Source organism: Aspergillus caelatus (assembly GCF_009193585.1).
Source record: "Aspergillus caelatus strain CBS 763.97 unplaced genomic scaffold BDV27scaffold_255, whole genome shotgun sequence".
NCBI lineage: Eukaryota > Fungi > Ascomycota > Eurotiomycetes > Eurotiales > Aspergillaceae > Aspergillus > Aspergillus caelatus.
This window is the reverse complement of record NW_022475518.1, coordinates 16,320-43,156: the sequence shown is the minus strand read 5'-3', so window position 1 is coordinate 43,156 and position 26,837 is coordinate 16,320. Positions and strand designations below refer to the sequence as shown.

General features: G+C 48.1%; 9 protein-coding genes and 3 non-coding genes across 12 annotated transcripts; 5 read left to right on the top strand and 7 right to left on the bottom strand.

Moving 5' to 3' along the window:
• Window positions 1–1,021: 1,021 nt before the first annotated feature.
• On the bottom strand, window positions 1,022–2,225 carry BDV27DRAFT_162501 (putative serine/threonine protein kinase; the record flags this gene model as incomplete). Its single annotated transcript, XM_032073406.1, has 2 exons — window positions 1,022–1,461; window positions 1,529–2,225. The coding sequence occupies 2 exons, from the start codon at window positions 2,223–2,225 to the stop codon at window positions 1,022–1,024; spliced, it is 1,137 nt and encodes a 378-aa protein (XP_031922669.1).
• Window positions 2,226–2,839: 614 nt separating this feature from the next.
• Window positions 2,840–4,193, bottom strand: BDV27DRAFT_135875 (uncharacterized protein). Its single transcript, XM_032068646.1, has 2 exons — window positions 4,017–4,193; window positions 2,840–3,923 (listed from the first exon to the last, which is right to left on the bottom strand). Exons 1-2 carry the CDS (start codon window positions 4,174–4,176, stop codon window positions 3,469–3,471), a joined length of 615 nt encoding a protein of 204 aa, XP_031922668.1. The 5' UTR covers window positions 4,177–4,193; the 3' UTR covers window positions 2,840–3,468.
• Window positions 4,194–4,440: 247 nt separating this feature from the next.
• Window positions 4,441–6,447, top strand: BDV27DRAFT_52558 (spermidine synthase). The gene is made up of 4 exons (XM_032076857.1): window positions 4,441–4,483; window positions 4,612–5,641; window positions 5,691–5,997; window positions 6,047–6,447. Exons 2-4 carry the CDS (start codon window positions 4,692–4,694, stop codon window positions 6,440–6,442), a joined length of 1,653 nt encoding a protein of 550 aa, XP_031922667.1. The 5' UTR covers window positions 4,441–4,483; window positions 4,612–4,691; the 3' UTR covers window positions 6,443–6,447.
• Window positions 6,448–6,747: 300 nt separating this feature from the next.
• BDV27DRAFT_t199 lies at window positions 6,748–6,819 on the bottom strand. The gene has a single exon. It is a non-coding gene; the product is annotated as a tRNA-Ala (tRNA).
• A 1,090-nt stretch (window positions 6,820–7,909) lies between these two features.
• Window positions 7,910–7,981, top strand: BDV27DRAFT_t201. The gene has a single exon. It is a non-coding gene; the product is annotated as a tRNA-Ala (tRNA).
• A 511-nt stretch (window positions 7,982–8,492) lies between these two features.
• BDV27DRAFT_135871 (uncharacterized protein) lies at window positions 8,493–10,922 on the bottom strand. The gene is made up of 3 exons (XM_032068645.1): window positions 10,612–10,922; window positions 10,367–10,531; window positions 8,493–10,278 (listed from the first exon to the last, which is right to left on the bottom strand). Exons 1-3 carry the CDS (start codon window positions 10,699–10,701, stop codon window positions 8,644–8,646), a joined length of 1,890 nt encoding a protein of 629 aa, XP_031922666.1. The 5' UTR covers window positions 10,702–10,922; the 3' UTR covers window positions 8,493–8,643.
• A 739-nt stretch (window positions 10,923–11,661) lies between these two features.
• Window positions 11,662–11,733, top strand: BDV27DRAFT_t202. The gene has a single exon. It is a non-coding gene; the product is annotated as a tRNA-Ala (tRNA).
• A 390-nt stretch (window positions 11,734–12,123) lies between these two features.
• On the bottom strand, window positions 12,124–14,693 carry BDV27DRAFT_135870 (dynein family protein). Its single transcript, XM_032068644.1, has 6 exons — window positions 14,216–14,693; window positions 13,980–14,141; window positions 13,522–13,904; window positions 13,349–13,442; window positions 12,618–13,249; window positions 12,124–12,547 (listed from the first exon to the last, which is right to left on the bottom strand). The coding sequence occupies exons 1-6, from the start codon at window positions 14,370–14,372 to the stop codon at window positions 12,404–12,406; spliced, it is 1,572 nt and encodes a 523-aa protein (XP_031922665.1). The 5' UTR covers window positions 14,373–14,693; the 3' UTR covers window positions 12,124–12,403.
• A 247-nt stretch (window positions 14,694–14,940) lies between these two features.
• Window positions 14,941–15,892, top strand: BDV27DRAFT_149458 (uncharacterized protein; the record flags this gene model as incomplete). The annotated part of the gene is made up of 2 exons (XM_032071046.1): window positions 14,941–14,996; window positions 15,073–15,892. The coding sequence occupies 2 exons, from the start codon at window positions 14,941–14,943 to the stop codon at window positions 15,890–15,892; spliced, it is 876 nt and encodes a 291-aa protein (XP_031922664.1).
• A 188-nt stretch (window positions 15,893–16,080) lies between these two features.
• On the bottom strand, window positions 16,081–17,763 carry BDV27DRAFT_52522 (phosphatidylinositol-3,5-bisphosphate binding protein HSV2). Its single transcript, XM_032076856.1, has 5 exons — window positions 17,574–17,763; window positions 17,462–17,500; window positions 17,283–17,380; window positions 16,857–17,213; window positions 16,081–16,800 (listed from the first exon to the last, which is right to left on the bottom strand). The coding sequence occupies exons 1-5, from the start codon at window positions 17,680–17,682 to the stop codon at window positions 16,270–16,272; spliced, it is 1,134 nt and encodes a 377-aa protein (XP_031922663.1). The 5' UTR covers window positions 17,683–17,763; the 3' UTR covers window positions 16,081–16,269.
• Window positions 17,764–19,320: 1,557 nt separating this feature from the next.
• On the top strand, window positions 19,321–21,106 carry aspA (putative septin AspA). The gene is made up of 6 exons (XM_032076855.1): window positions 19,321–19,564; window positions 19,739–19,814; window positions 19,890–20,006; window positions 20,065–20,152; window positions 20,209–20,811; window positions 20,870–21,106. The coding sequence occupies exons 1-6, from the start codon at window positions 19,544–19,546 to the stop codon at window positions 21,099–21,101; spliced, it is 1,137 nt and encodes a 378-aa protein (XP_031922662.1). The 5' UTR covers window positions 19,321–19,543; the 3' UTR covers window positions 21,102–21,106.
• Window positions 21,107–22,285: 1,179 nt separating this feature from the next.
• rom2 (putative Rho guanyl nucleotide exchange factor (Rom2)) lies at window positions 22,286–26,417 on the bottom strand. The gene is made up of 3 exons (XM_032076854.1): window positions 23,093–26,417; window positions 22,598–23,029; window positions 22,286–22,543 (listed from the first exon to the last, which is right to left on the bottom strand). Exons 1-3 carry the CDS (start codon window positions 26,198–26,200, stop codon window positions 22,463–22,465), a joined length of 3,621 nt encoding a protein of 1,206 aa, XP_031922661.1. The 5' UTR covers window positions 26,201–26,417; the 3' UTR covers window positions 22,286–22,462.
• Between the last annotated feature and the right edge of the window lie 420 nt (window positions 26,418–26,837).

Sequence of the window (26,837 nt, the reverse complement as noted above, 5' to 3'; positions counted from 1 at the left end):
CACTGTACGTGTTAGTGCTAGAGGAGAGAAAGACAGAAATGAACAAGAAGATAGCGGCGGTCTTCAGGCTATGAGAATCCCAGAGGGGTTCAATCTACACACAGTACAGAGTCCCGAGATCTGGGCGAATAGAAAAACTGTACTGTGTAACAGGCCGAGCACTACTTTCATGCAAGCTAGTAGTACGGGGGATATATGTGTTATTATCCGTTTCCCTTTTCTAAGACGTCTTGGGTTCTTTGGATGTTGCGCCGGACACTTTAGGGTTTTGCTATAAATTCTGGGTAGAGCGCATCCGAATTGGTTCCGGGGATCATGTCCTAAGTTCTTCCTCTGCCGAGAGGTATACTCTTCTTTTTGACCTTTCTAGATTCTGGTTTTATGGGTAGGGATATGAACATCTCTCAGCCCTAGAAATAAAATAAAAAAAACTCTGTAAAATTGAGTAATTCAATCGAGATTGTGTTGACCCCATGAAGATCCCATGAACTGCCACCTAGGAGACGAAGAGAGAGGAACCAAGACCATCTACTAGTTCTACTAAATTACTTCCCACTATTTATGGATAGAATCCCCATTATAGGTGTTTGGCTCTCTACAAAAATCATTACAGTTGTTCAAGCGAATTCAGGTGCAGGATAAATGTGTATATTGTGTGTATCCCAGGCCCGTCCCAACCACCCGACCTTAGGGCCTGAATCTCGATATGATATCGAGATACCTTGATAAAAGTTGCAGTGAGGCGGTCTGATATGATCCCTCCTCTGATATACATGAATGATATAGCATGACAGGATGATAAGAGGGTATAAACATATAAAGAAACATGTCTCGTATCCATGCAACATGCAAGAGGAGGCTATTACCATCCTCAGCAGTCTAAAGAAAAAGAAAAGATGCAAATGACCAAGGGATATCTTCTAACAATGCCAAAATGCGTAAGAAATCGTGTGATGTCGTTTTATAAGCCCTCAAATATCCAACTTCCACGCACAACCAATATCCTCCACCGCTGCAACCCCTAATCAGATTTGGGGACCAGCTTGTCCTTCGAGGGACAGTGATCATGCATCTTGGGGATGCCACAATCACCAGCTTTGTCACCTTGAACCGCCGACAAGTGATTGGACTCGGGGCTGCAGCACTCAATAGCCTGAACCCAAGGATCCTCTAACGCGTCGAAAATTGTCATTCGCATTTCCGGGAATGGGTGCAGCATCCGGAGAAGTAAGGTTACAAGCTCCTTCTCCGGCAGGACTTCGGCGAAAACTGTAAGCGGGAAGTTGTCCACCGTCACAGGTATGTCAGGGTATTCTTCGAGGAGATACTGCCAACTTCCTTGAAAGGCTTGGTAGCGTTCGTCTTCATCGTCGGCTAGTCCCCAAGGTAATTTGCCGACGAATAGAGCGAAGGCGGTTATGGCGCAGCTCCACACATCGAGGGCTCGGGCGTCGTAATAGTCTACCAAGAATGAGTATGGAAAAAAGAAAATATATCAGTACGTTGAGAGGCGGGAGAGGGTACATACATTTAGCCTCAAATACCTCTGGCGGAAGATAGGCTGCTGTGCCGCAGAGGCGAGCAGGGAACTCACGGACCCGGCCAAGTTCCCTTTCCCCTTTGCTATTGGGAGGGAAGAGCTCAGCGAAGACCTCGGAGAGCCCAAAGTCGATAATCTTGAGGACGTTATCATTGGCCAGGACCATGTTCTCCGGTTTAATATCGTGGTGTGCGATACCATGGCTATGCATGTATACAACACCCCTGAGCATTTGTTTAAAGAGGCACTTTTTGCCCCCATGGCAAAGAGTTCTCCTTTCCATTAGGTCTAAGAGATCGCCATGTTGGCAGTACTCCATAACAAAGGCCAGGCGAAGCTTGTGTTTGCAGAGGCTAAGAACCTCGACGATATTCGGATGATGCAGGCTCCTGGCGACCTTGAACTCCTCTAGAGCCCGGTCCACATATAACCGCTCGAGCTCTCCTTCCTCCCTGTTGAGAAACTTGGCCGCGTATCTAACAAGCGTGCCCTGCTCCTTCCTCTGCACGATCTTGACTCTGGCAAAGCTACCATCGCCGATGGTGTCATTTGTCAACTCAAACTCCTTGCTGAGCTTTTGGATTATGTATTTTTCCGTCTTCTTGGGTGACGGTGACCGGGTTTTGGTGTGGCTGCTTGAGCAGCGCAGCTTTTCCATTTCGTCTTGGATGGTGATGTGTGCCATTGTTATAGACACTTGCCGGGGTATTTCAAGATATTTAGGGATAGTAGCAAGCGTCGGTTGCTTGATACTCGAGGGGATGGTGGTATATACCAAGCCAAGATAGATATATAAAGCAAGCTTGGTAAATGAGCTAGCCGGTGGTTTCTAAGGGAGACAACGAGTTGGGTGCATTTGAGAAGATGCAGAAGATGGCTAGAATATCGAATGCCTGGCGAAGAATTGTCTCATAGTTGCGACTACGATACTGGGTTACCTAGTATATAGATGACGTTGGATCCATCCATCATAAGGAGTCATCTCGATGACCCCACGGTTGCCCCAGATCCCATCCATCATAACTAGACCCATGGTTGGCACGTTTTAGGCAAACAATATACTCAAGGGGCAGATTTTGTTGGTGCTCTGCGCAGCCATAATGATACTGAGAAAGACATGTAGTCTAGTGTAGAGGAAATAGGGCCTGGCGTTGGAGGAAGAGCCGGTGTGAAGTATACAATCTATTCCCCTAAGGCATGACTGGCAGCTCATGCGGTGAATTACGAAATACTTTTTGAGTCAGAATTGAAAGTTTCTTCAAAATGCTAGACAGTAAAATTTTTCCTATAGGGTAACTATGAGATTTGTATTACTGACGTCTTCATTACTTGGAGGCCGTTCTGCCTGCACATCCGTATACATACAATGCCCGTTTTCCAAGAGGCCTCTAGACAGCGACATGGCGTGTGAACAGAATGCAACAGAACTCTTGGCACTGCAGGACCTGTCTTCAACTTCCTGGATACAGCAAGAGGAATGGAGGGTACTGGACAAGACATTCAAGACAGTAGAGGACAAAAATGTTAGGTTGGTAGTCGCAGCGAGAATTTCCTAGGGCTGCAACGTAATCGAACCATGGTCCTGCCTTGAGTCAGAGCTTGCGTAGGAGCCTACTAATCATGAAAGCCTCTCACGTGCTATAGTGGCACGGGTAGGCTCGAGAAAGGAATACATGTCGGACTCGGAAGTCTATATCCCAGCACCTGAATTTCGTATGAGCCCCTAGGCTAGCCAGGTCGTGAATCCTCTTCAGCGTGTCTGCATGCTGGGGTGGAAGCAGAATGCCCTCGAGAGCATCAATGACTCCTTTGTCTCGGTCTAGAAACTTCGTAATGTGTGTGCCCCCGATACGGCCAAAAGCTTGCATCAGAGAGAGCCAATCGCAAAGGCATCAAGTGGCCAGCGCATCCCAACTACGTGAGACTTTTCAAAAGTCTTGAACGCCAGTCTCCCCTTGTAATCTCGATCGGACATCATCGCCACTTGTGCCTTCAACAATCCATTCAGGTTCTTCTTCATCGAAATATCGCTCTTGCTCTTCGTTCCAGTCATCATAATCGTCATTCTCATCCACAGTAGTGTAGTCAAAGTCGCGGTCTTCGCCCCTTAAGAATCGCAGTGTCATCTCCCATTGCCAGATCTTTTCGCCTTCTTCCTTGCTCGTCGGTATCTCATCTTTGTCCTCCGCGAGGATTTCCCCGTTTGGGCCACGGCTATAGCTAAACATTGCATTGGGATCCGGATGAGACAGGGCATCCAACTTAGCCTCGGAACGGTCAAGATCTGCTTGAAGTATGCCCGAGAATCCTTTGGCTCGTCCTTCAGCCTCTCGTTCCGCCGGTGTCTGGAATCGGCGGATCAAGCGATCGTACAGTAACGGGTCTACAACGCTGGAGTGTTAGCTTTGGTCATCTTTTCCCGACTGAGATAGCAAATGCGATCAGTCGCGGAAAAGAGAGGAAAGAGCGAGCGGACCGGCTAGCTCGAGATCAGCAGAGAAATACTCCGGGTGGGTATCCAGGTAACGTTTCCGACGGTTCTTGATCTGCGTCGCGGGGGATATTGGCATTGCGCCGGACGTGGTGCTTATATCCTTCTCTGCTTGAATCCCGGTACCCATTGGAAAGAAGGGCATATTTAATAGTTAACTCTGGGGGGGGGGGGGAGCAGTACAATTGGTTTCACAAAGTGAGCAGGTAGCACGGAGTAGATCTCATAGATGAGAAGTCGGGAAGAGGTGGACTGAAATGACAAGCGGTGGCAGTTTCAAGACTGGTGGTGGTGGGGGGAGAGCTCCATTCAACCTAAACTGTTTTGGGCCGGAGGACTGCGGCAAATTTCCTTCGAGAATCAAATAATCTCCGCCGTGGCCTTTCAACCAACGAATAACAGTTCGCCTTGGCCGGAGTATGGACTTTGAGCTTTCTATCTGAGAAGGATAGGTGAGAATCACCTCCTGTTTGTTTCACATCGCGCATTGGGAGTTACGCTTGGCTCGTTCACAAGCGCTATCCCCTACTCACACCTGTCCCCTAATGCATTGAACCTACGAATTAACCAAAAATTTCAGTGAAGCCTCTCCAGACCAGGTATCCAACGTTTCTGTGCGACTTACAGGCCAGAAGCAGCAGCCTGTGGAGGTGCGACGCCATGTCGTCTTTTGAAGAAATTATCCAGCAGGTCAACTCGAGAAGACTGTGGAGAGGTGCGGCATTGCTGGCCCTCGCCGCTTTCTCATCGCCTGTGTTTGTGCTGACCTTGGCTCCGGTGTACGGCTCTGCTCCGTCGCAAATCTTCCATGGATATGGAGTTGCCGTCACTGCTGGTCTTGGGTGGTTCCTCAAGGATTTCATTCAGCAGGTAACCAACCGCCGGGCGGTGTATCTACTTCCAGTCGTCGCATTCTGGTATCCCACCATCCAGTACTTTTTGCTCCAGCAGAGCTCCTCGTTTGGGAACCCTACCGGTGCCGTGATTACTGAGGTAATTGCTTTCTATCCTTTTGTTTTGCTCTCTGTCGCCTGTGCCGCCAAATTGGTGCAAGCTGGCCTCAACCTTGAACGTTACGGTGATATTGCCACGGAGCATATCCCCCTCATCAGCTCGTATGTCGTCTATTCTTTCGGAGAGAAACTTGCAAAATCATTCATTGCGAGGTTTATCGGTTCATTTTGGCTCTTCTCGAGCACGGGCCTCCAACTCTTGGTTGCAATTTTGTGTTCTGCCGTCATTCCATCTAAGTGGCTCCTCTTGGCCATTCCGTCTATCCTCTTCACACTCACTTCTAATGTGCATCTGCCTTTGGGGATCACAACTTCAGGGCTCAGATCCGCACTTAATGAAGAGGGATTTGCGCTAGTGGATCGGCAGGAGTCCTCAACCGGTTATATATCGGTTTTGGATAACCTAGAGGATGGTTTCCGTGTGATGCGATGTGACCATAGCCTTCTTGGAGGCCAATGGACCAAGACCTATCGCAACTACAAGCCCAAGGTTCAGGACCCGATTTATGCGGTTTTCTCTTTGCTCGAGGCCGTCCGGCTGGCGGAAACGGGCCACGGAGCTCACCGAGTAGACGCAGACAGCAAGGCACTTGTCATGTGAGTCAAATCCGAATCGCCCTATTTCATCAAGCTAACTGTGTCACAGTGGGCTTGGAGTCGGTACTACACCTGCTGCGCTCATCACCCATGGGATCGAAACCACCATTGTCGAGATTGACCCTGTCGTCCACAAGTTCGCCAGCAAATACTTCCACCTCCCACCTAACCACATTGCAGCCATCGAGGATGCCACACTGTTCGTTGACCGCGCTTTGAAAACTCCCCAGCCCGCTCAATATGATTACATCGTCCACGATGTGTTCACTGGCGGCGCAGAACCAATTGAGCTCTTCTCCATTGAGTTCCTCGAAGGCCTCAACTCTCTCCTTAGGGAGGACGGTATCATCGCAATGGTAATTTCATATCCAATCGACCTCCCATGCTCACACTAACCCTTAACAGAACTATGCGGGCGACCTCTCCCTTTATCCGGCTGCCCTCACCGTCCGCACCATCCAGGCGGTCTTCCCCTCTTGCCGGTTTTTCCGTGAGGATGCAGGCGAAGAAGGCAACGGAGATTTCACGAACATGGTCATTTTCTGTAAGAAGGACTCTGCTACCCCTCTTCGTTTCAGGGACCCTGTCCCTGCCGACTTCCTGGACAGCAAATTCCGTGAGACATACCTCGTGCCCAAGCATGAGATTGACCCAGCTATTTTCACCACTGTTACCGGTGGACGGCCTGTCCTCAGGGCCAAGGAAACTGGTAAGCTTAATAGGTGGCAGGACCAGGGTGCTCTGGAGCACTGGGCTATCATGAGGAAGGTCCTGCCAGACGCTGTGTGGGAGAATTGGTAGAGTTTCTCCATTATATCATATATAGCTGTATAGTATAAACTGCGCAGGGTGGGCGTAGTTCTGCCTCCCCGCTGCTGTTTGGATAGGATAATTGATATGTTATTTGTTTAGTTTGACAACGAAAGTATTGGAACCTTGAACTAGATCACGGTTGTAGAAGTATACACGTCGATGTAATTGCCTACTCTCTGGTGGTTGGGCAGGGAGAGGACACGGGCAGGTATGAATGAAATCCTGAGGAATAATGACAAAGGAGGAAAGCATTCTTTGGACACGGGACTGTAAATCAAAAAGTCCAAAAAAGATGGAGACGCGGGGAATCGAACCCCGGACCACTCCCATGCTAAGGGAGTATTATACCACTAAACCACATCCCCAACTTGTTGAAATACAACTAGAATATAATGCTCTATCACCCTAAAATAAGTATCAACCACGCTAAGCCCTAGCTTATGACGGCTTCGTCCGATAGAAATATACTACATTCTCCATGAGTTGTACTACGACAGTATGTATTACGATACATGCCAGTTAGCTCCGGAAATTCTGGAGAATATACCCGTCTGGCACACTATATTAAGTGCCTCGACCGGTTCGATTAAGTTAAGAATGAACGATTGACATCCGTGGTTTTCGTTAGCAGATTTGTTCCGCTATCTCAACTTCCAAGTGAGATGCCGGTTCCTCGGGTCATTTCGTCAAATCCATGGCTCTACGTGGTATGTTCCTCATCTATGGGTCCTAGAGATAGTATAGGCATCGATCCTCTCTGTGCTGTGGTATTGACAGTCGGCGTTGCCATTCGTGTTATATACGGGGCTGCGTTGGGGGGAATGGGGACAACCCCGCAGTGATATGAAAGTGACGCTTTGCAATGCATCCGATTGTCTCGAGACAGGTAGTGGTATAATTTGTGTTGTGTGATTTCGGTCGCTAGTTTCCCTTGTTGTGCGTAATCATGGTGACTCGATGGCTTGTGCCTGGGTCAGACTAAGTGTTGACCATTGAAGCGATGCAGACTATCTGTAGGTTGGCAATTGCCGCTTTTATTTTATTTTTTTGTTATTTTGCTGGGAGCGTGGTGGGTCCGTTTGCGATTCATATTTGGGTAGACGCCTGGTGGCTATTCGGTGGTAGAGGTGCGCATTTTACCCCAGTGGTAGGTATTGTCGTCCGAGGGTGTCACCGTGGGGGACTCAGATATATATATGGAGAGAAGTAGTATATGCCCTATACACCCGGAACTAATACACGAACAACAACTACACGATGAGAAGTCAGCAGTAGTTTCATGCCATACTCATGAGTAACATGGGTTATATGCCATTATAGCTCATCCTTATAGTAAAAGAAACCATAAATAGCCACCAAGATATGGCCGTCTTCAAGGCTGATGATCAATGTGTTATATACTTTAAGTTAGATTTCCCTCATGTAGCATTCTAGAGAATCATCTTCCATCCAATTGGGGATGTGGTTTAGTGGTATAATACTCCCTTAGCATGGGAGTGGTCCGGGGTTCGATTCCCCGCGTCTCCATCTTTTTTGCCCTACATAGTTTTTTTCTCTTTTTAACACTCTGTAGGCATCTACGACACTCCTCGAACTTCGAATATTGCTTAATGTGAACTCGCCCTCCCGGAGCCGAGCTGCCCACACAATGGAAGATCCGTAGATAGGTCCTTTTGAACGCCAAACTTCCAACGCAAGCAGACCTATAGTATATACTGCCTCTCTACAACTATTGAGCATAAGAAAGATACTAACTTCCTGACAATTGGCACCCCTGGCATGTTTCTACTACCCGACGCTGCTGGTATTCTTCAACGAAGGTATGCTTGGATCCATAACCACATATACCGGCACGGTTCCGAGCCTACGTATGCATTCAGGTAGCCACGGGGCGAGAAGTGGTACCTGGCTACCTTAAACTGGGGTGCCCTATCGGGTAATTTGTACGGTCACTCCATCCTGGAGGACGTTGGGTAGGTAGCGGGCTAAGGGCGTGTTTGTAGGTCTACACAGGGCTGTCTGACAGCCTAACTGCTAGATTTGGCGCCTTTCGAGAAGTATCAATATTTAATGTACATGATGTATAAATGATATGCGTATGTATATAGGTATCGAAGGGTATAATGTACATAAATCACCCAAAAATGAGAGGCCTTGGCTGTAACAGATAGGACACAACAGCCAGCAGATCACTCAACAGAATGGAGGCGGATTTCCTCATCTGGAATGTCATCGGATGGGACATGCTTGTAAGGCTGCGTTTTCCGACGGCGGATCAAGAGATAGATGCTGGCTGCGATACCAGACACTATGCCGCAAAGTACGATGAGGACGAAAACACCACTGACGTTTCGGACGAGGTCATACGTTTCATGTGCCAGCTGGGCGATCTGCTTCACATCCGCATCAACCGGCTGTGAGGATTGTAAGTTGTTGTTGTTGTTGTTGCTATCAGCCTCTCCAGCAATTATCTGCTTGTTATCGTTCGACTTGGGAGCCTTGGGATCATCTGGTCTAAGGGTTTTAAGATCGCCCATGAATCCAGCTGCGGCCCAGTTATCGGGGATCTTGCTTCTCTGGACCCGAGAAGTGCCAAGGACTCGGCCTTCGCGATCAACCGCTTCGGCGGTCACCCAGTCCAGGTACCCGCGGGCGATAAACATCGTCTCAAAATCGGTCTTGTTAGCGGTACCGATAAGGATAGGGTGGCCATTCTTCGCAGCCCGCGCGTAGAAGTTCCATCCAGCGACATCGGTGGCACCATTCCAACTGACATAAAAGGTAGTCGAGAGATCCGTCTGATCAGTGCCCCAGACAGAGGCAACCAGATCAGGAGGTGCACTAGGGCGGCCGGTGAACTCAAACTTGTATGCACGATAGGTCGAATAGCGCGAGGAGGCAAAGTTTGCCGTTAGCAAAGTGTCACCTTCGGGGGAGAACTCAGAAATATAGCCCCTTTCGCTCCATCCAACAAACACGTTGTCGTTTGTGAGTAGCTGAGTATTGCCACGGAGACGGGTGAGGCCACCATCGGGACGGTTATAGCGTCGGATAACCTTAGCAGTCTTGGGGGATGCGCTGGTATCCAGCTCGATGAAAAGAGCCGACGATACGTCCTCGTCATTGCTGTATTCATCAGAGGCATTATTAAGGATCGAAATGACATGGTGCGTCCCATTAGATTCAATGAACTTCACATCGTGCTGCTTGGAGAATGTGAAGTCTTGTTCAAAGTCAGTGTACTGCCCGCCCAGCCGCCACATAATATTGCCATCCCTGCCGGAAACCATGTAGATCGTGTTGGTAAACCGATAAGAGATAATGTAGTCGCCATCGTCGTTCTTGTCGATTGCATTGATATGGACATAATCCCATCCGGGTGCCCCCACGGGAGGGGTCTCCTTGTTGACCGTGACAGATTCACTCAGGGCAACTTTGTCGACACCATCCCAGACATAATTAATCTTTTCCGAGCCCAAATCTATTTTGACAAACCCGCCAGACAAAACATACGTATGCTCGCCAGGACGATCCATCGTGTCCAAAGCGATTTCATGTTCCCGGTAGGTGATGGCCATAGCTGTTTTGCCATCGTCGAGGATATTGAACTCGTGTATATCAAACGCGCCGTACTCGTCCGGCATCGGAATCTTCTTTTTGATGTCATAGGCATTATCTAGTATAACGCCATATCCATTGTCCGAGTGATCGTATGCGATTTGCCAGACCAACGACAGGTGTGGTTTGTCACCAATGCTGTGGACAGCCTTGAAATCGAAGATGTTGCGGTTATCAAACATGGGCGAGCCAGCCCAAATGAGCATCTATAGCGCAGGGCATCGGTTAGTCGTTGATTTAGGCGGGATTGCGGGGTGTGGGACTCAAGGTAGGGACTTAGAAAGTGAGACATGCCCCATCGCCATCATAAATATAGGGTCCGATCTGGAATGGTTTATATTGTTGCGACGGAGGTTCCGGGTCGATTTTCCCATATGGCGCGACGAACCAGTAGCCCGGGCTGACGCGATCGCGGTCCTTGTAGTACACTTCATATTTTAACGCCCTGACATCCGGGAGCTAGACGGGGTTCCCCTTGTTTTTTAGCAGCGGTATCTTGCGGATTCCATGGCAGGCATTTTTCGATAGTTCGAGCTTACCGTCACAAAGGACATTAAGTCGTCATTGGCGCTAGTTTGTGCAAATGCCGTAAGCACCAACTGGAGTAGTGCAACAATGGGGAAGATCATTCTCTCATGGAAAGGAAACTAGACGGATAAGAAGGAAAAGACCGGACAGAGAAAGTAGCATGAAGTAGGAATAGATTAGAACCAAGTAAGATCAAATGAAAGAGTGTGTGAAGGTAAGAAAATCAAGATAAATTTCTTCATGAATTTTTGGCGACAAGCATGGAGTCCAGCACCCAGGCTCTCTCTCTCTCTCTCTCTTCCCCTCTCTCTCTCTATGTATGTACAAGGGGGGGGGGGGGGGTGGGTGGGAAATAGTTGGTTGATCAAGTGGGAAAAAGGATTACGTTTGAAGGGCTTGGTATAAATCTAGTGTGCTTTGCACACACGACGCAAATGAAACGGCACCGGGCCCCGTCTGAGAGCCCGTCTCGTATCCCTGTTGGTCATATTCGATCGCTTCAGTCCCCCAGGCCCCAGACGCGAGGATGCGCCCCCAGCCCTGCGAGTTGTGAGTTGTTAAGGTGTAACGCTTGGTGGGTCGGTGGCTTCTCGGCATTTGCCGGTTCCAACCTGGTATACGTAAAGATTGTCCTCACCATCCGGACTTCGGAGTAAAATCCAGTCATGATCTGCGTCGTGTTTCAGGCCCCCCTCGGTCTTATTCTTCCGTCGTGGCTTCGGAGACGTGTACCTGCTGATCGAAACAGATTATCAAAAGTATGGGATGTAGATATGTCGGCGTTTTACTGGAGGAAACTACGAGTGAATATGTACCATGTTCTCCGAGAGTTGAAACCACTAGGAAATCCATGGCAATAGAGGTTGATTCCGTATTTTACTCTGTAGAGATGTTCTAATTACGCAAAGACTGCTTTCACTTTCTTTTTAGGCTCTTACCAAATAAACACGATAATACAAGGGCCATGTTCTGGTACTATCTCGAGTATGAGTGGTTCTCTTGAGTCTTTGAATATAATTTTGATCTATATAACATTTAGACTAGGCATCTTCCATCCAATTGGGGATGTGGTTTAGTGGTATAATACTCCCTTAGCATGGGAGTGGTCCGGGGTTCGATTCCCCGCGTCTCCATGTTTTTTCTGATCTTTCCCAGATACTCATCTGGGACATACCGCTCAGGTGTCAAATATCCAATGGGAATTTTCTATTGGACCGACTTTCTTTTTTATGGCCTTCGTATACTATATGTTAGACACATACAATACGGATAGTGGCTATGTGTATTGGCGGGCTTAATGCTTCAACCAAATCTATGCATATTAAGTCTTCCAATTTTCCAATGACATGGTAAATCTTTGGCAGACTCGAACAACTCGCGATAACGATGACACTGCTGTAGAGATCACGCTAGCTGCTATTGCAGCCGTGGGTTGTCATGGATGGATGTTCCCCGGCGTTTAATGTTGGTATATGATGGTCATATCCTACACCTTAACACGGGTAAAGTATGGAGCAGTCCATTTCATCCAGTAAATCGGGCAATTCCCATTAATGTTTTGTAGCTGTAGAGGATATATCATCCAATTGAAATACAGATAGTTCAAAGGGGATCAAGGAAAATAGTCTTATGGGTAATCCGCCGCCGCCTCTCCGACTCCTAACCCAGCCTAAAGCCATTCCGGTATCAAAAAACAATGACAATGAGTGTCGCTAAGCCGATATCCTCGATGCCTGGAGTATGTACGGTGCGCGAGGGTAAATAAAAGTACAATCCAAAAAACATCAACCGAAAAGCACGAGACTATGCCGACGGACTCCCGCGAGGGCTTCCGCCAGGCTTCTTGACCAAGCCTGCAAAGAAGTTTGCCAGAGCTTGGTTGTGCGATTTCTCTCCAGAGGGTGCCGAAAGGGTATCCTTCCTCTGGGATCGATTGGCCTCTCTCTCCTAAATGATGGATCAGGCGGTTAACGACACGACTCCGAACAAGACAAGCGCCGCTGAAGTCGCCACTCACCTTAAGTTTCCTTAGCATATCATCAGCATCCACCTGAATGCCGCCCATATTGAATTGGACAGGCCCGATGTGCTCATTCACTCGGCCATTATCATCTAGCGGTGACATCTCAAGCTGGGGCACTGGTTTAGCTGTGCGATCCTTCTCGTCTTCAATTTTTAACTGTTCTAGGACCTCCAACTGTTTTGTCAGGAAGCTTTGCATGTCGGATGTGTCGACCTCAACCTTGTTTTTGCTATATTGACTACCAGGATGTGTGATGGATGCGTCTCGTTTGGGGTCTTTGATCGTTTGTTCGAAGATAGCCACGGCGCTTGTTCCATCATCCAGACCGGCTGCATTTTCGCCTTGAGGCTTATCATCATCTATTGGCGAACCAGAGAGCGGTTCTGGCGGATCTTGAATCTCAATCGACCATGCTGTTGATACTCCTTCCATATCAAATCCCTCCCTAATAATTCGAATCTTTCCCCAGGAGTCCCAGTTTGAAGGTACTAGGATCTTATCGCGATCAATCACGTTGTGTTTGAGGGACTGTCTCTTCAGGAGCGAGTGTATACCGAGCGACGAATGTAATAAGCTCTGAAGCGAGTTGGCTAGAAAAGGTGTCGTATAGATAAGTGATGCGCCATCTGCTAGCAATTAGAGAGTCGCTCGAGATCATAAGAGGCACAAAAGGGGGTTATAAAAAAAATAAATAAAGAAAAATAAAGATAAAAATAAAAACTCACGTTTAAGAAGAATCGTTCTCATGAACTGGAGAATGAAATCGAATTCCTCCTCGTGCCAGCCATGGTCCTTCTCCAGTTTCTCGATCTTATCAGCCTGCAGCAATTGACACCGTCAATAAATTATCCCCTCAAACGATGCTGTTCGCATGTAAGGTGTTCCGGGCACTACGTACTCCCTGACAGACCACACACATAGGAATTCCTAGCCCCTCGTCCCATTCGCCGGGCCCCAAAGGTATCGTGACCGGACCACCCGAGCTGGTCAGCCCTTGTGCCCCTGTTGAACTGGGATCCATGCCCCTCTTTCGATCCCTCCACTCTGTCATAGTTTCTTCCATCACGATTTTCGTCTCATCATCTAGAGAAATGAGTACATGTCGCAAAAGGCGGACCCATTCCCTTAGCCGCCGGACCCATGTCCAAGGGTCTGACCAGTCTAGCAGGATCACGACCAGCGTCTCCGGGACAGATTGGGCGGTCAAAAGCGGTTTGAGAAGGGGCGCAAAAGATAGAGAGGGTTCGGAGAGTAGATAGGCAGAGACACGTGCCAAAGTATCTTTTAAACTACACATTAGCTCTATTCAAAAGCGCGGAAATGCCTTTGAAGGTGTGTAAGTATGATCATATTTACCTTCTTGGTCAGCATCTAGAACATCTTGGTAGGTATAACCCAAAGCGAACTGATTGGCAACCGGGGGTACCCTTCCCTTCCGCCGGTCATTTGACAGGTTGGGGTCTGATGTGTCGGCAGACAGTGTGTCTAAAAACTCTCTTTGGCTCTCGGGGGTACCTCCTGAAAAACATATATACCTGATTAGCGACACACTGGGCCATTCTGTGAGCATCAGGGAGGTCGAAGCTGTATACCTAGGATGAGAAGATTCTTTTCCGGTAAGCGCTTTCCGTTGGCGACGCTATCTAACATAGAAGACCAGATATTCTTCTTCGGGCCATCCTTGCTCGACGGTCGACTGTTGTTTCCCGACCCGAGCTTGGGCCCGGGATTGTGACTTGAAGTGAACATTGTCTGTCCAATTTCGACTGTATTTAGCCGGCGCGGACCATCCCAAGCGGTCGCGAGACAGCCCTGTCAATATTCCGACGACTTTAACGCGTGGACCACGAATTCTCAAGATCGGTGAAATAATGGAACAGCGGTCGGAACAGTGTCAGGGGATATGGATCCGTAGTCGGTATACTCTGTTAGCCGTTCAGACAGAACCGTAGACAAGATCTGTTCCCGAGAAGAAAAAAATGTCTTCAATATAGCTAGCAGCCGCCTATGAAGATGTTGAAATTTCCAAGGGTGTTGCGAGGAAGAGTTGTTCCGCAGAGGGGGGAAATTACAAGTTATTTTGTTGTAAACAATAGTTGCAAGTGTCGCCGTTCTTGGGTGGGACCTCCCGCGGAGGCCGCCCGTGATTGATCTCTTTGCAGCTTAGTCCCGTTCTCCGAGACGTAGTAGCTATCTATCTATCTTTTGCGCCAGAAAGATCTACCCCAGCACGTTCAGCTATATACAGGTCTACTCTCCTTCCGAAAGCGTGATATATGCTTATCTCGCTCACTCACTCGGAAGTCGCATTGTAATAATGAACGCTATCCGTCAGATCCAGTCGCTCAATAAGCGCGAACTTGAAAATGCAATGTGCGTGGTACTTTCGCTCTAGATTGGAATCCCGTCCCCTAAAGGATATCCTGCTAACACTAGTTAACTGATACAGCCCACCTGAAGCGTCCTGGCACGCCGATTACCGAGACACAGCATACATCTACATCGGTGGTTTGCCATTCGACCTCTCCGAGGGTGATATTGTGACAATCTTCTCGCAGTATGGCGAACCAGTTCACGTGAATCTCGTGCGCGACAAAGAAACTGGGAAGAGTCGAGGATTTGCATTTCTAAAATATGAAGACCAGCGCAGTACAGACCTTGCCGTTGATAACTTGGGTGGATCCACAGTCCTGGGAAGAATGTTGCGCGTGGACCACGTGAGATATAAGAGGAGAGATGATGAAGAGGAAGGGGATAATGTTGCAAAACTGATGGGCGACGCAGTCGCTAAGAGCGCAGATGATGGAGATACAGATGATGAGCGACGAAGGCGGAGAAAGAGGAGAACCAGTGAAGACGAGCCCCGAAGACGACCTCTATTGAAGGAAGAGAAGGAGCTTGAGGAGTTAATGGTGAACCACGATGAAGAGGACCCGATGAAGGAATATCTCATACAGGAGAAGAAGGAGGAAATAGCGCGAGCACTGGAGAAGCTTAGCCGAGAAAAACCATCCCGCAGACGAGAATCTAGTAGGGAAAGGTCGAGTCGCCATCATCGTCACCGCCACCATCGCCGCCGGCATGATGAGGACCGCCCCCGTTCACGGGAGAGGGGTACCCGAAATCGACGGTCGCGCTCGAGAGAAGAGCGATCTTATAGGGACAGATCGCCAGCAAGGAAGGAGAGAAGCTACAGAGATAGGACGCCAGTGGGATCGCGATCGCCAGAACCACGGCGGAATCGAGATAGAGAGGACCGACACCGATAAATCTCTAACGTGTGGTAATGCTTTCTATGAAAAGGTGACAGATTTGATCATATTCTCTACATGGTCGCTGGGGCACAATTGATGAGCCGCTAGCTTAGAGCCAGATGCCCATCATCTTAATGATGAAAGAATGCACGGATCAGCTAAAGCGTGGGATAACAGCCACCAATTGAAGTAGATGCTCTGACGTCCGTTATCTGCCATATGCAGAAAAAAGCCTGTCAGGTCTCATACTGCGACGTTGACCTCAAGCATTTGCCAGACAAATGGTCCTTTGCTTGTAACGGGAACAAACACCATTGTCCCAGAAAGACGCGCATAAGTAGTACTCTTAATGCTAGACCTCTTTCCCGCATAATTTTGCGGAGAACTCCATTTCAACCGCCTCCTAAGTATCTTTTCCAGCCTTCCCGCATACAGTAGCGCTTTCCATCGCCGTCTTCACGAAGGACGAACTTCTCCCAGCGTCCGTCCCTGCCTGATCCCAGAACGAGAATTGTTTGGTCGTCGGGCCATCCTATCACACCTTTAAGAGGTCTCCCAAATGAGGCCCCAAGAGGTGGCACATAATGAGAACCTAGTGCCGATTCATCACCAATCTCAAAAGGAGCACTTGCAAAAGAGTAAACATCAGAGAAAACCCTAGGAAGCAGCGGGATTTTCCCAAGGATGCCCCATTTCTGGTTCGTTCCCTCTTCCGATGATTGGGATGCTAGTGGATTGCGATGCGAAGGATTTCGTGGGTGAGGGAGGTCAAAGACGTGTAATGTAGACTTGTCCGATGTTACGGCCAATAAATTGTTCGAAGGCGAGATGGCGAGAGAGAATATCACTGCCTGATCGACCCCCCGCCGTAGTTCAGCCATTTTCGTGCAATTGCTGGTGGAGAATACCCGCACCAGAGTTCCCTAATGTAATAGTCAGTGATAGATCTATTTTATAGTCAAGGGTTCGCGGACGATACCATTTCACTCGCTGTTGCAAGCACCTCTCCATCCGGGCTCAGCGTCATAGCACGTAATGGTGAGCTGTGGGCAGGTATGATGCTGACGTTCCCTGTTTCTAGCTCAACTAATTGAACTTGTCCGGGAGACCGTCCAGGGAAAGCAAGCAGCTTCTGCCCCAAGCAGGCTAGGCCCATCGGATTATCTGTTGTTTCAAAGACAGATAGCTTTTGCGGGGGATTTGAAAATGCGAAGATGTGGATGCTGTTCAGCAAAGCGACGACAATTCGCGATTTTGACAAACGGACACCCAGTACAGAGGTACGAAACTCTAGAGTAATGACCGCTTTCTGTTTGGCATCATCCCAGATAGCCAGCTATGGAGATGCGCCATGAGTACACAAAAGCCGAGTGTTGCAGTGCTAGAAACGTGGTAGTCTACCCACCTTGTTTTGGGGAAACTTAGGTTGCCTTCCTCCACCAACGATGGCTAAGTAATTTGTCTGTCCAAGCATCACCGCGACACCGATGCCTGCATTGAAGTCTACAAGATACATGAAGTCAGCGGCATGGAGGCGACTACACGGACCGGGCTTGGGTATGAAGGCCAACGGAGCTTGCATACCTCTTGATACTTTCAGCTCACAAGGGTCGGCATCAAAGACTACAACAGGTCATTCTGTTCTCAGCTTGGTTATTCCCCCAAGGTAATTCTGATGCGTAATTGGAAGACATACCACAGAACCCCGTATCAAGGCCAACAGAAAAACAGCTGTTGTCATTATTGAAGGTCGCGGAAAGGGAGAATGGCCCCACGGATTCATCAATAACCTGACGGGTATTCATGATGGTTATCGAGCCAGGAGACTGAAACCGATGCTATAACGGAAAGTACCCAAGTAGATATTGAGTGCATTCAGGCAGCTTTATCACCTCTAAATAGCAGAGGTCACCAACTGGATTACTAACCAGGAACGTTGATGCTGAGTTGAGGGAGGCATTCGCTGGCTTAGGCAAGATGAGTTGGTCTCCCCCGGATTAGGTATGGGAAGAGTATGATGAAACAAACAGCCAATGAGTCGATGGCCGCCAGGTCTAGGTTCAGGTTACTAAGTTGTACATCCACCACCACCACAACCACAAGTTCAAATCCCGCCCTTATCGTTTCTTTTCCTCTCACCCCTCGTTGCTCTTTCTTTCTGCGTCTCAGATTGACCCTCCACGGACCATGACCGTGCCACCATTGCATCGATGGGACGTTGCCTTTTTAGGCTAAGATTGATTTTAAGTTACATCCTAACTTATCATGGTAATTTCCGGGTTACATTTCTCTGCCTATATTTGAACGTCATCTACTCTGCCTGTACATACATCCGCACTTTTCTTAGAAGACCATACCCTATCTAACTACAGTGTAAGAGGACTATGCGGATAGTAACGGGTCAGTAGTAGTCGTACTACAAACGCTGTACATATATATCTAGGACTTTTAAATGATATAACTATTCCCCGGATTACAACAGGTACGCCTACTAGAAGCTTAAGCTGATGAAGATTAGCTGTTATGCTTTAAGTATATCAATGCAGTACCAGCATTAATTACTAGTGCCCCTTTGCGCATCTCCACTGGAGATCGAGTGAACACTGCATAGAGTTATTGTTGCCCTAACGGAAGAAAGCCCGAAATAGATCATGAGGAATATTCAAGAATGACGGTAGTAGCTAGCGCCACAGAGATCATTTTCTTGTATCACCTAGAATATGCATAAAATACCCATTTTTTTTTTTTTTTTTTTAGAGATCAATCAGTCGTGTTTATTGAAGTAGACAAGCTTCCTGCTTAAGGTGACCACTACTAACGGCCATTAGGTTGTACTGTGTATTGTATGTATGTACCCGGCGCGTTTTCAGTACCATTTGAGCGGCCCGCAGCGACCCACGGATTCTTCCATTGGATGTTCCTCAACCCCTGAAAAGGATATGGACTGGGGGACTCAGAAATGGTCGGATCAAGCCAATAAAGTATGAATTCAACAATGAACAGGGCTATTGTAAAAAAAAAATATATATATATATATATGAGAATGAGACGAGTTCCGACCCAATGCTAAGTTTAGCAAGCTACTAGGTATCCTCATCTGTCACAATTGCGATTCTAAATAGAGAGCAATAATTGATGATCCTCATGTCCATATCAGACAGGTAAATTATTAGGAGAAGTCAGGTACCACTGTCGAAGGTACCTGACAATACGGTACTGGTTCTGTTCATGACTGAAGTTCAACCTGGAGAAGCGTACGGTAGACGTGATTGGCCCGGGAAAGCTCAGAAAAGGAAAGGGGGGTAACGCTCCTGTCAGCGATGTTTGTATCAGTGATACAGTGTTTGTATAGTACATGATACCATACAGGGACAGCCTGAGTGCCTTATTGTACCGGAGCTAAACTAAACAAACTAAGGGAGAACCACTTTCCCCCTAATGGGCGAAGTAAGGTAACGTCTCTCTTCCTCTCACTTCAACTTGTCTGCTGCTCATTCGACCTCAGGAGAGCAGCGATTTATCCCATCCTCCATTCACCTTCTTCTCCCGGTCCTTTCCTTAGCCAAAACCACTTTTTGTGCTTAGCCGCTCGCTTTCTTCCAACTTCCTTCTCTTCTTTCTTGTTCCCCCCTTTTCTCCCCACGTTCTCTCCTTATTTAGCCCACCATGTCGTCGGCTCTCAACGCGGTATGTTACTTGCTTCCCCTTTCCACACTCGCTACTTAAACATATCAACCATTTGCCCCTTCTCGACCTTCACCAAACGTACAATTATCCCTGAATGGGTCCCTCTCTCCAGACACTACTACCCAATCTACTTCACATGAGTTACTGATCATGAGTTCAATGTCCTATAAACAGATCAAGCTCCGTCGCAAGAAGAATGTCAAGAAGGGTATCCAGTTCTGTTTGATGGTCTGTGGTGCCAGCGGAACTGGTGCGTATTGGAATTGCCCCATACTCTGCTCTCCTTTACTCCCGTGTGGGAACTGACCAATTGCTATTCTGACAGGCCGTACTACCTTCGTCAACACCCTCTGTGGCAAGCAAGTTCTGGAGGGCAAGGACGCTGATGATGCTGCCAATGCTCATGTTGAGGAGGGTGTCCGCATCAAGCCGGTTACGGTTGGTAAGTCGATATTCGAATCGACATTGGAATGGCTGTATGCTAATTGGGCGGCCCGAAGAACTTGAATTGGATGACGAAGGCACCCGAATCTCTCTCACTATTGTCGATACCCCCGGATTTGGCGACCAGATTGATAATGAAGCAAGGCATGTGAACGCTGCTAGTGCTGGATTCGCCGCTTGCAAGACTGACCGGTTTACAGCTTTGGTGAGATTGTTGGATACCTTGAGCGCCAGTACGATGATATCCTTGCCGAAGAATCTCGAATCAAGCGAAACCCCCGCTTCAGGGACAACCGTGTCCACGTCCTTCTGTACTTCATCACACCGACTGGCCATGGCCTCCGTGAGCTGGATATCGAATTGATGAAGCGTCTTTCGCCTCGTGTCAACGTCATCCCCGTCATCGGAAAGGCTGACTCCCTAACTCCTGCCGAACTGGCTGAGTCCAAGAAGCTCATCATGGAGGATATTGAGCATTACCGCATCCCTGTCTATAACTTCCCTTATGATATTGAGGAGGATGATGAGGATACCGTGGAGGAGAACGCCGAACTACGGGGGCTTATGCCGTTTGCCATCGTTGGTTCTGACGACTTTGTGGAAATCGATGGCCGGAAAGTACGAGCCAGGCAATATCCTTGGGGTGTTGTTGAGGTTGAAAACCCTCGCCACTCTGATTTTTTGGCCATCCGAAGTGCTCTTCTTCACAGCCACCTTGCGGATTTGAAGGAGATCACCCACGACTTCCTTTACGAAAACTACCGTACCGAGAAGCTCAGTAAGAGCGTTGACGGTGCCACTCCGTACGTTATCCACTCCTACCCTTGTGCTAATGTTGCAGGATACTGACCCCTCTAGCAGTACCCAAGATTCGTCGATGAACCCAGAAGACCTAGCATCACAGTCTGTCCGCCTGAAGGAAGAACAACTCCGTCGTGAGGAGGAGAAACTCCGCGAGATCGAGCTCCGGGTGCAGCGTGAGATTGCTGAGAAGCGCCAGGAATTGTTGGCTCGTGAGAGCCAGCTGAGGGAGATCGAGGCTCGTATGGCACGGGAGTCTAGCAGCCAGGACGTCGCCAATGGTGATGCTTAATTCAAACTTGTCAGAGACTAGTCTTACGTTGCGCATTTGGCACCGACCGTGTCGACGTAATGGAATTTATGGCGCGGCGGTTGTATCCAATGGGGTTAATATTGATTTTCTTATTCACGTTAATAACTTCGTTTGAGAGGGGGGAAGGGAAAATGCAACGCTCCGTTGATTGATTGGCGCCATTCTTCCCTTTCCTACGAAGAGGGATTCGGACAAGAGGCGATGAAAACTTTGCTGCAGTTCCCCACCTACTTTTCCGGCTCTCATTGATTTCTTCTATGCCTTCTTCCATTCGGCTGGAGCCTTGTCTCGTTTCGCAGCCCGTGTTTGTGATGCTCGGGGTCAAAGATAGCATCTTTTAATCGTTGACAGTTGTCACTGGAGCACCTGCATAACTTCCTTCCTTTTGCCATCTTATATACTTCTTTTTTGTTTTTTTTATCTCTTCCGCCCTTTGTTCCTTTTTCACTCTTATCATCAATGACACCTGTCCCAATCTCAGCAGCGCAGCAAGATTCCCTCTTTTGTCATTTTATCATTTGTGTTGTGGCTTATGTCTTGTCTTGTCTCTTATTATTCTATGTCTCCTAGTTGAATAGTAGTACATGAGGAAGAAAAGTACCTTACAGCTTGTATGGCTGGCGTAGGTCGCATACAAGGATTGATGATGCAAGGTAAAAATGCCAAGAGCCGGGGTAGGTCTGGACCACACCAGATCTTTTAACAAACTTCCTAGATTTCAATGATTCTGATCATTATCCCTCTAGTTCGACTGATCCGGAAGTGCTAGTGGCCACAAAGCCGATTACAATTCTATCGCATCCCAGCTCTTACTAAAGAAAGGGGGAGAACGAAAAGACGGTGAAGGGGAACTAAAGTAAGGTAAAAAGATAACCAAGAATAAGCTCAATGATAAATGGGTCAGCACCAGCTTTCCCCTCCATTGTATGTAGATTTGCTATGGGTAACTTGAATGGTATGAAGAAGACATACACCAGGTTGACATGACCTGGGGAAAGAGATTATACTTTGAATGCAAACAACACGGGCGAAAAAGGAAGAAAGAAAAGGGCACACAAGTGACAAATAACAATAAACATGTGGTATTTGCGCTTCATTGTACACAGTGGGAAATAGGTAAATGGTGATAGATAAAAAGGCTGACTTGATACAGATCAAATCAATAACATAGAGGTATTAGAAAGGAGAAAGAAGATGCAAGAAGCTCATACAGAAGAGCGGAATGCCTAAGGAAGCGAGATCGAATGCCTTTCGGAATGGCAAAAGACCGGTCTAAGAGCGATCAAAATAAACTTGAAAGAACAAAAAGTTATCTCTCATTTCGTCCATCTCTGTTTCAACTAATGCTGCGGCTTGCCATTCCAGAAATCCAAACTGGCTACTACGTCTTCACCTGTTTCATCTTCGTAGGCGTACAGTATCTAGAGATAAATCAGTATAGCTGCATCGGTATGGGTTACTCTTCTTCGACGTACCTCTCCTGTGGAGGAATGCAGCATGCGAATGTTCTTCCCAGTCATGATGTGGATTAGCTCGCTCGTCTCGAAGTGTCTGATTTCTATGAAGTTCGGTTCGAAAGCGAGGATATAAGGGTAAGAGAGTGCGAAGGCATTGGGATTACCCTCCCATGAAATCCTCCAGTCCGGACGAGCACGCCAGCCATTGCGGTTGACAAAGAATGAGAAGTCGCTGTAGTTGAGAAGGAATTCGCCATTCAGTCGTTCGATATGAATGGGTTTAACATTTTCCTTGCGTGCCACGAAGTCTAGGGAAGTGTCGGCTTGATCTAGGAGAGACTGTGTCTCGGTAGTCTCAAGACTAACAACCTCAAAACCGCGGGCACAGCCAACGCAGAGCGTGGAACGGAGAAAATGAATCGAGGAGGATTCGGCGGGGATATAATATTCCTAGAAGTGTTATTAGAATGATATCAGAAGGTATATTGCACTGATTGCAAGGAGTATACGAACTTTGAAGAGTTTTAAGGTGTCTTGACCACTCTGGAACATCTTCAACTTTTTCTTTCCCTTTGTCAAGTTGTCCATGGGCTCGTATACCTTAATAGTAGTTGACAGGGCAGAAGTTTTGACAGAGCAGACCAGATGGCGACCAAGTCCAATACCAGCTTTGAAGAAATTCGCATGGCCTTGAATCTTCTTGGGCCTCTTCGCTGTTGTGTTCTGGCCCTCTCCTATTTCAAGCACTTCCATCGGATAAGAGGACAGGGTTTTGTTCGCCAAGACTAAGAGTAGTTGATACTCTTCTAGAATGTCTATTTGAGTTACCTGGCTGACATCCAAGACTCGCCTTGGCTTCGCATTATCCTTTGGCCAACGCTCCGAGAGATAAATGCCACTATCTGTACCGTACACCAACTTTCTACCACCGTCGACAGGGACAAGGCAATTTACCCGATTGACTGCCGTGAAGAAGTTCTCACAGAGCACGGTCTTTTTGCAGAAGTTGCTGTTCCGCTCCCTCAGTTTTCTCTGTTGTTCTTCCACCAGTTCAATGAACTTTCGTCTTTGCATGGGGGACGTGGCATAAAGAGTTTGTTCGTAACCGCCTTTGCCAAGATGTCTGAAGGTGATAGGAAGTCCATCTTTTGTGTTTGGCGGATTCACGGTTGCTTTATTTGGGAGCAGACTAGATGAGGGTCTTTTAGCGATTCCCGCCCTAGGTATTACCTCGTCCATCTGCGCAATGACCAGGAGTTCTAGAGGAATCGGCTTCCGATAGACTCGATACTCCTCGCGCTTGTTCACAACCTTGATTCTCACCAGTAAAACAGCATGGTCAAAAAGGTATGCGGTGACCTCGGAGGTGTCAGTCGGTGTTTTCCGGAAAGCCATTTTTGTCAGCATCTGACGGTTCTCCTCAGTAAGCTTCAAGTCGACAAAGTCACCAGGGTTAACAAATCTTAGAGCTCCATTGAGCTGAACGAGGTTGAAATGGTTCTCAGCTCTTCCACTCTCAGCGTTGACGCGGGACAAGAAATCCTTGATGAGCTTGATAGCTTTGGGAATATCTTCTTTGTCGGGGTTATCATCCGCCGTGTTTTTCACAACCTGTTCAAGTAGTAGTGGATATCTTGCGAGACGGGTGGTCGGTTTGGTCAGGTATCCATTCAATTCTAGCTTTCGTGACTCCTTCAGTCGCTCGGTTTCTTCCACAAACCTTGCAAAGGCTGGATTAGACGCCTTCTCTTTCTCGAACTCGTACTTTCCATAGAGTTGATTCGCACCATATTTGATAAACGGGTCGAATCGTGGAACATGTTGCAGGAATATATCGCCAACTCTCTTCACTACGTGACTTTCCTTTTGTCTGGCATTGAGAGCTTCAGCCAAACCGCCGTTAACTTTTAGGACCTCCAAGCAGTTTCCAAATACTGTACGAATGAACTTTTCTCGTCGGTGTTCTGGAATAGGTGAAATGTTTGTGTTGCCAGCAGAACGCAAAGGCCTCATCCAGAAATCTCGCAGATACTCCAAATCCTTGACAAAATCGCGTTCTGTGTACATAATCTCGAAGATAATTTCTTGTCGTTTCTTTTCGCGATCATCGATGCTATCGGAGACCTCCTTTGGAACCATGTTAATCCATAATTTCTGATTGTCATTATCATCATCGTCTTCATGTAAACTTCCTTTAGACGCAGACGACCGCAAACCCGGTTGTGGTTTGAGATTCAGTCGTGCCTGCTGCTCCAGTCTTCTGGGGCACGCAATTGAGTAGCATAAGCTGTCGCGATTACAAGTCGGTGAATAACATTCAGTGAGAAGAGTGAACACTCCGTTGACTTCAGAGCTGGGCGCTTCCTTGGGCGCGTCCTCTGGCACTTCCTCTGGCAACACTTTTTTTTCGAATTCATAGAACGCACCAGGGGAATCTCGAAGACGATGTTCATACGTCGCTTCGTGGAAAAACTTCTGAGCATCCAGGGCACGCCCTAGAAGAAGAGCTAGATTTCGATCGTTCGTCTTGACGATGTAGCTGATCAAGTCTACCGCCTCTGCGCCAGAAAAGGTGCTGTAAAAAGTAATTCCGTTTTTTTCTCGCACAGTAAGCTCAATTTTCTCGCGGAAGGCCTCAGCAACCCGCGAAAGCAAAGCTGGATATACCAATGGCACCTTGCTCCTACGGGAGTTGCTCGCCACAAGGGTTGTCTGGCCGGCAGGCTTGGAAGGTTCCTGGCTTTGCATACTCATTGTTCGATCTGGCACTACCGTCGAAGCCATTGACAAAGACCGTGAGGTTGTCGAACCATCACTCGGTGGCCGTGGCCTGCCATCGGCATTATGGGCGGCAGCTGGGTCCACGTCTGGCCGAGAAAACGGCGGTTGGCTAGAGCTCGAAGGCTGTCTTCGAGCAGGGATTACTCTCCCTGTGCTCGTGGTATGATTGTAGTCCGGGCGATCAGTAGAATAAGAAGTCAATGACATAGCACGCTCGTTTCCATGCCTCTCCGGCACAACTCGTCCTTGTGCGGTCATTGGGGCTGCAGCGTTGTACGGCTGCTGGCGGAAAGCGCTCGCAGATGTATGATTAAAGCTACTAGGTGGTGGTTGATATAGTGGCGGTCCTCCCATTCTTGCCATTGACCTTGATCTGTAAGCATCTGAATTCAGTGCAGGGGGCGGCATCGGCCGGCCGTATCCCTTTGCATCCGGATATTGTGCTCCTGGGCTCGGCCTTGAGTCTAGCCGTTGGGGCTGAGGATAAGCGAAGCGTCCAGGGTACGGCCGCGGAGCATTCTGGGAAGACTGGGAAGTCATAGTCGCGGACCCAGGGTACGCTTGATAGTATCCGTTCGGGGCACCCGCTGGATGTCCATTTGGCACCTGGCGTGTTGGTGGTGGTGGTGGACCTCTCTGCATCTGGGGATGCGGCACGTGTGATGACATAGTGTGAGCCCTGTCTTGAGAAAATTGAGGAGTTTGTGAAGTCATTGTCTGAGAGCGGCCAGGTGGTGGTGCCCCACCAAATATCTCAGAAAATGCAGCATCTCGTTGGAAAGATGAAGGATGTCCGTAAGGCCGGTAGTTCCGGCCTTGATGGCCTCCAAGGTCGGCCATGTTTGATCTCCCCTCTTTTTCTCTTTGACCCTGATTTCCAAATCTATTCGGATAGAATGGAGGAATAATATGACGACTAGCGAGTGTACCGGAAGGGTGAATTCAAGCCCTGGTGCAGCGAAAGGGTATCGGAACCGGTCGTAGAGAGCGTGCAGAGCGTCGCAAGGTGGTCGTTTGGAATCGTGGAGAAAGGAGGAGGGACAAGGGAAGAAAGAAAAAGAAAAGTAGGCAAGAGAAAAATGATACTCCACAGACGATAATTTATAATCAAATAAGGGAAGAATAAAATTCAATAAAAAAGAAATTTCCTAGACACAAAAATAACCCTGAGCGTATCATGCCTCAATGGGGAGGCTTCGGTCCTGAGACGATTTCAAAGCCTTGGAGGAAGGCGTTGACAAGTCCGCGTGGTGTGTTAACGATGGAAGTGCGCTACTAAGGAGCCTTGAGCGCAACGGCAAGCCAGGCCCCCTGTAAGTTCATAGCCTTAGCATCCTCCCTCGGGACTAGTTCGATCGAGGCGAGATGAATGTGAGTCCGGCCTGTGGGTGACAAGAGAACGGACCAGACTATGTGAAAGTTCGGGGGGAAAGAGGGGAGGAGCGGGGGGTAGAGGGTATTTGGAAGGGGAGTATGT

Excerpts from the sequence above, each read along its gene's own strand:
- rom2 (XM_032076854.1), bottom strand. The coding sequence starts at position 26,200 with ATGGCCGACCTTGGAGGCCATCAAGGCCGGAACTACCGGCCTTACGGA. Across the intron at positions 23,030-23,092 it reads ACACCTTAAAACTCTTCAAA|GAATATTATATCCCCGCCGA; the intron begins GTTCGTATACTC and ends TAACACTTCTAG. Across the intron at positions 22,544-22,597 it reads TGCATTCCTCCACAGGAGAG|ATACTGTACGCCTACGAAGA; the intron begins GTACGTCGAAGA and ends ATTTATCTCTAG.
- BDV27DRAFT_135875 (XM_032068646.1), bottom strand. The coding sequence starts at position 4,176 with ATGCCCTTCTTTCCAATGGGTACCGGGATTCAAGCAGAGAAGGATATA. Across the intron at positions 3,924-4,016 it reads TGCTGATCTCGAGCTAGCCG|ACCCGTTACTGTACGATCGC; the intron begins GTCCGCTCGCTC and ends CCAGCGTTGTAG.
- aspA (XM_032076855.1), top strand. The coding sequence starts at position 19,544 with ATGTCGTCGGCTCTCAACGCG. Across the intron at positions 19,565-19,738 it reads TGTCGTCGGCTCTCAACGCG|ATCAAGCTCCGTCGCAAGAA; the intron begins GTATGTTACTTG and ends TCCTATAAACAG. Across the intron at positions 20,007-20,064 it reads CATCAAGCCGGTTACGGTTG|AACTTGAATTGGATGACGAA; the intron begins GTAAGTCGATAT and ends GGCGGCCCGAAG.
- BDV27DRAFT_135870 (XM_032068644.1), bottom strand. The coding sequence starts at position 14,372 with ATGTTCACTTCAAGTCACAATCCCGGGCCCAAGCTCGGGTCGGGAAAC. Across the intron at positions 13,443-13,521 it reads TGTGTGTGGTCTGTCAGGGA|GCTGATAAGATCGAGAAACT; the intron begins GTACGTAGTGCC and ends CAATTGCTGCAG. Across the intron at positions 12,548-12,617 it reads ATATGCTAAGGAAACTTAAG|GAGAGAGAGGCCAATCGATC; the intron begins GTGAGTGGCGAC and ends TCCATCATTTAG.
- BDV27DRAFT_52522 (XM_032076856.1), bottom strand. The coding sequence starts at position 17,682 with ATGAATACCCGTCAGGTTATTGATGAATCCGTGGGGCCATTCTCCCTT. Across the intron at positions 17,501-17,573 it reads CCTTGATACGGGGTTCTGTG|TCTTTGATGCCGACCCTTGT; the intron begins GTATGTCTTCCA and ends GACCTGTTGTAG. Across the intron at positions 16,801-16,856 it reads TTGCAACAGCGAGTGAAATG|GGAACTCTGGTGCGGGTATT; the intron begins GTATCGTCCGCG and ends CTATTACATTAG.
- BDV27DRAFT_52558 (XM_032076857.1), top strand. The coding sequence starts at position 4,692 with ATGTCGTCTTTTGAAGAAATTATCCAGCAGGTCAACTCGAGAAGACTG. Across the intron at positions 5,642-5,690 it reads GACAGCAAGGCACTTGTCAT|TGGGCTTGGAGTCGGTACTA; the intron begins GTGAGTCAAATC and ends ACTGTGTCACAG. Across the intron at positions 5,998-6,046 it reads AGGACGGTATCATCGCAATG|AACTATGCGGGCGACCTCTC; the intron begins GTAATTTCATAT and ends AACCCTTAACAG.
- BDV27DRAFT_135871 (XM_032068645.1), bottom strand. The coding sequence starts at position 10,701 with ATGATCTTCCCCATTGTTGCACTACTCCAGTTGGTGCTTACGGCATTT. Across the intron at positions 10,532-10,611 it reads ACTTAATGTCCTTTGTGACG|CTCCCGGATGTCAGGGCGTT; the intron begins GTAAGCTCGAAC and ends AACCCCGTCTAG. Across the intron at positions 10,279-10,366 it reads ATATTTATGATGGCGATGGG|ATGCTCATTTGGGCTGGCTC; the intron begins GCATGTCTCACT and ends CCTGCGCTATAG.